The sequence below is a fragment of the Lontra canadensis genome, unplaced genomic scaffold (assembly GCF_010015895.1).
Source record: "Lontra canadensis isolate GAN:19392208 unplaced genomic scaffold, GSC_riverotter_1.0 scaffold36, whole genome shotgun sequence".
NCBI lineage: Eukaryota > Metazoa > Chordata > Mammalia > Carnivora > Mustelidae > Lontra > Lontra canadensis.
Genome location: NW_022631030.1, coordinates 8,527,503 through 8,531,867, shown reverse-complemented (window position 1 = coordinate 8,531,867; position 4,365 = coordinate 8,527,503). Strand labels below are relative to the sequence as shown.

At 39.1% G+C, this 4,365-nt stretch overlaps 1 protein-coding gene across 2 annotated transcripts; it reads left to right on the top strand.

Annotated features, from left to right (window-relative positions):
* Positions 1–2,656, top strand: LOC116874374 (olfactory receptor 8B3-like). Of its 2 annotated transcripts, XM_032869037.1 has the most exons (2): positions 1–50; positions 1,723–2,656. In XM_032869037.1, exons 1-2 carry the CDS (start codon positions 1–3, stop codon positions 2,654–2,656), a joined length of 984 nt encoding a protein of 327 aa, XP_032724928.1. The 2 variants fall into 2 exon arrangements, with proteins under 2 accessions (XP_032724928.1, XP_032724929.1); XM_032869038.1 differs by lacking the exon at positions 1–50 and having other exon boundaries at positions 1,669–2,656.
* Positions 2,657–4,365: the final 1,709 nt, after the last annotated feature.

The window sequence follows — 4,365 nt, the reverse complement described above, 5'->3', positions numbered from 1 at the left end:
ATGCTATTTTTGTCATCCTTATTATACAAAAATGAACCAGAGAAACAGAAGTTAACTAACTTGTCCAAGGTATTATTGGGAATAAGAGTGGAAGTAGGAAGATGGGCTTCATACACATAACCTCTACCTCCATTGCCTCTACTCTTTTCTATGATGAAAAGAAATTGATAACCCCAGTTACTGAAGTGTTGCATAAAATGCTAATAAGCGGGTCTGGTAGAAATTTCCAGTAGGTGATTAAAAGTATAAACATGAGAAGGAACATACAGAATTGAAAATTATTTTAGAGATATTCCAGGAGAGAGAACAACTGAGTTATTGCAATCTTTAAAAAATTTGAGACTAAGAAATAAGAAGTCCTTATTTCTTAGAGGCAGAACCCTTGCAGAAAAAAAGCCCATTTAGGATATGTGAACAAAGAAGGGATGAAACAACACTGTAGATTTCCATTCAGAGATAAAGGCAAGGGGAAGAAGGGACTTTGAATCTAGGGATGTATAATCCCTAGAGTGAAATGAAGATGGGTGAACTATTGAGTCCCTAAGGAACTAAAGACATGTCATGGCCCAGGGTACACAATCTCTTTATTTGTTTACACATAAAATCTGTTCCCTGAGGGAAAGGCTGAGCAAGCTTCTACCCTGTTTATAACCAAGTGTGTTATATCCTTAAATGCATTTTAAATCTATGTCCAATCAGGTAGTAAATGTGGTAATAATAAAGGCTTTATTTTTCTCTGCTTCTCAAGAGGATTCAAAGTCATAATCAGAAAGTATGTTCAGAAGGATTTCAAGGGTATATCTGAATTTGAGTCAGGCTGAATCCTCTTAGAATCAAAGCCTCTGAGCCTGAAATTGTCTTTCCAGGACAGGGGTAAAGGTAAATTACCCCAGGAGAGGGGTAAATACCAAGGATAAGAGAGCTCTGAGGCTTTCTGACCTAAGGAGGCTGAGTGAGTATCTGAATTCCATTTATAATAACACATTCCTGCTTTTGAGATGGAATTTCAGAGGTCTGAGCTATGCCACTTTCTTTCCCATTTTGTGCAGTATTGACATTCAAGTCAAGCTGGCAAGAGAATGTGTTTGAGGGAGATAAGAAAGAGAATGTTCAGAGATTAGGGGCACAGGGGATGCAGTATCTCCATCAGTAAATTCCCCCTCTCTGGATGGAACTCTCACTCTTCCAGATTTATGGTTTTTACTCTGTGACATGGGGCAGTAACTCAACCCCTAGACCCTGGTCCCTCATTTAGGTAACAAAGAGTACTCTTAATTCTCACTCCATCAAGTGTAATCTGCATTTGAGGCCAGCACAGGGTTACTAAGGATTCTGCCTCTAATTTTCCTGGTAAGGAGAGGGTCAAGTGAATGAAGAAATGGTGAGAAGGATGATTCTGTTCTGGTCCCAGCTTCTCCCTTCTCCCTTGATTTTTTCAGGAGTCATGTTTCCAGAGACCAATTTCAATGAACTTGCCTCTCTAGGTTAAATTTGTGATGTGCTTTGCTAAATTTAGCTTATAAAGGCTTTAGTAAAGGGAAAATTAATTAGTGTCCCTCAGGATCATGATAGTGGTAAAGACAGATTCTATGTGTCTAGGTTGGGCTAGTCTCAGGCACTTCCAGTGTATACACTCTCCTTAGTACAAGATCTTGCAAGGAGAGCTGAGTTGTTTCCTTATGTAACCCTATTTTTCTGTGCTCACAGATCGCCTTAGAGAAGAATGGCTCATGGAAATGCTTCCTTTGTGACTGAATTCATTCTGGCGGGGCTCACAGACCTTCCATATCTCCAGCTCCCCCTCTTCAGTCTGTTTCTAGTCATGTATATGGTCACTATGTTGGGAAATTTGTGCTTGATAATTCTAATAGGGCTCAATTCACACCTGCACACCCCCATGTACTTTTTCCTCTTCAATTTGTCCTTCACAGACCTCTGTTATTCTTCTGTGTTTACACCCAAAATGCTGATTAACTTCACATCAAAGGAGAATATTATCTCCTACAGGGGATGCATGACCCAGTTTTACTTTTTCTGCTTTTTTGCTATTTCTGAATGTTATGTGCTGACATCAATGGCCTATGATCGCTATGTGGCCATCTGTAACCCACTCTTATATAATGTTGCCATGTCCCCTAAAGTATGTTCCAGCCTTATGCTTGGTTCATATTTGATGGCATTTTCAGGTGCCACGGCTCACACAGGATGCATGCTGAGACTGACCTTCTGTGATGCAAACACTGTCAACCATTATTTTTGTGACATTCTCCCTCTGCTCCAGCTCTCCTGCACCAGCACCTATGTCAATGAGCTGGTGGTTTTTATTGTGGCGGGCGTCAATGTAATTGTGCCCAGTGTCACCATCTTTGTCTTTTATGGTTTCATCCTGTCCAGCATCCTGCGCATCAGCTCCACTGAGGGCAGGTCCAAAGCCTTCAGCACGTGCAGTTCCCACATAATTGCTGTTTTCCTCTTCTTTGGCTCCTTTGCTTTTATGTATCTTAAACCATCTTCTGCTGGGTCTATGAGTAGGGGGAAAATCTCCTCTGTCTTTTATACCAATGTGGTTCCCATTATGAACCCTTTCATTTACAGCTTGAGAAACAAAGATGTTAAACTTGCTGTGAGAAAAATTGTGAGTAGGAGAGTGTTTTGATCAGAAACCGTGTCACCAGGTAGTCACAGGACAGAGAGCTCCTGTTTTTAATTACAGTAACTTTATTGGCATTCTGCTTATCCTATTCCTTTCTTATCATGTTGAAGAAAAGTTGAATCTTCTCTCAATAATTTATTTTTGCTTTTTGTAGAGTAGGTCTCTCTTCACGATTGGCACACTTTCCTCTCTCTTTTTTTCATTTGGCAATACTATTAAGAAAAAATTTATTATCAGGTTTTTTGCTCTATCATTTGAACTTATATTTTTCTTTCTGGAAATAGAAGATTTGTCTACAAATGATCAGATCAAGGAACATTTGAATGATGTACTGTCTCTGCCCCTTGCCTTGGCAGCATGAAGGGGACAATGTTTTCCTACTCTCAACCTTCCAGCATTCACTGAACAAGAATGTGTCCCCTTTCATGACAGAGATGGAAGTTTCCATAAGGACTGTCAAGTAGAAATGACTTTGCATCTATAAACACTGTGCATCATATCTTCTTTTCCAAAGAGTTTTCTTAGCTTTGCATGGTCAACCCTGCACATAACAGGGTTGTCAAAATATGTTTATTCCATGGATTGAAAAGTAAAGCTGAAAGTGGCTAGTGACCTACAATTCTCTGTCTTCTGAAGGAAAAAGTCTAGACTAAATTCTTCGTCTTCTGACTTCAAGCCTACCACTGTTTGTAGTGTACTTTGTTTCTACTTTATTCCATTACTTGTTGTTTCCATAAGACAAAAAACAAGAAAACATTTCCAATTTGAAAATTGATTGTGCTTTGTTCCGGATGATACATGAATTTCTCTCAGGGTGGGTATTGCTTTTATTTGTTTTTTTTTGTTGGGAAGACAGTTTGATGGTTTTTTTCTCCCCCCACTAGGAAAGGGAAAGCTTTTTGGGACAAGTACAGTTCAGAAATGATTGGCTCAAATGAAATGGTACTTCTTCAAAATCAAACAAAATGAATTTGTGATGGGAGTTAAGGAATACACTTGTGATGAGCACTGAGTGATGTATGTACAGAAGTGCTGAATCACTGTATTGTACACCTGAAACTAATACTACACTGTATGTTAACAAACTGGAATTCAAAAACATGGAGGACATTAGGAGAAGGAAGGGGAAATGAAGGGGAGGGAAATCAGAGGGGGAGACGAACCATGAGAGACTATGGACTCTGAGAAACAAACTGAGGGTTTTAGAGGGGAGGGATTTGGGGGACGGATGAGCTTAGTGATGGGTATTAAGGAGGGCATGTATTGCATGGAACACTGGGTGTTATATGCAAACAAAGAATCATGGAACACTACATCAAAAACTAATGATGTATTGTATGGTGACTAACATAAAACAATACTTTAAAAAATATAAATACTTTAAAAAATTAATTTGGGATGTTTGCACATACTTGTAATTCACAGAGCAAGGCATAGGAGGGAAAGGAGCCCAGAACATATAATCAGGCCAGGAACAGGACACATGGCTAATAAATATAAGGTCTTGGTATGCAGAGTGGTCATGAGGATTTAAACCACTTTTCAAAGTCAGTTTTAATCCTGCTCTATATAGTGCTATAAAAATACAGTCCATAAAGCTTTCATAAGATTTATAATGTACAGTTTGCAGACAGTGGTAGTGTTTGGAGGAATGAAATGGAAAGCTCTGGTCACATTTGGGGGAGTAAGTAGATAGAGGATATTTCAAAAGA

What these genes read in the sequence shown, in the direction of transcription:
- LOC116874374 (XM_032869037.1), top strand. Translation starts at nt 1, where the DNA reads ATGCTATTTTTGTCATCCTTATTATACAAAAATGAACCAGAGAAACAG. An exon ending in AATGAACCAGAGAAACAGAA is followed by an intron (nt 51 to 1,722) that starts GTTAACTAACTT and finishes GCCTTAGAGAAG; the next exon opens with AATGGCTCATGGAAATGCTT.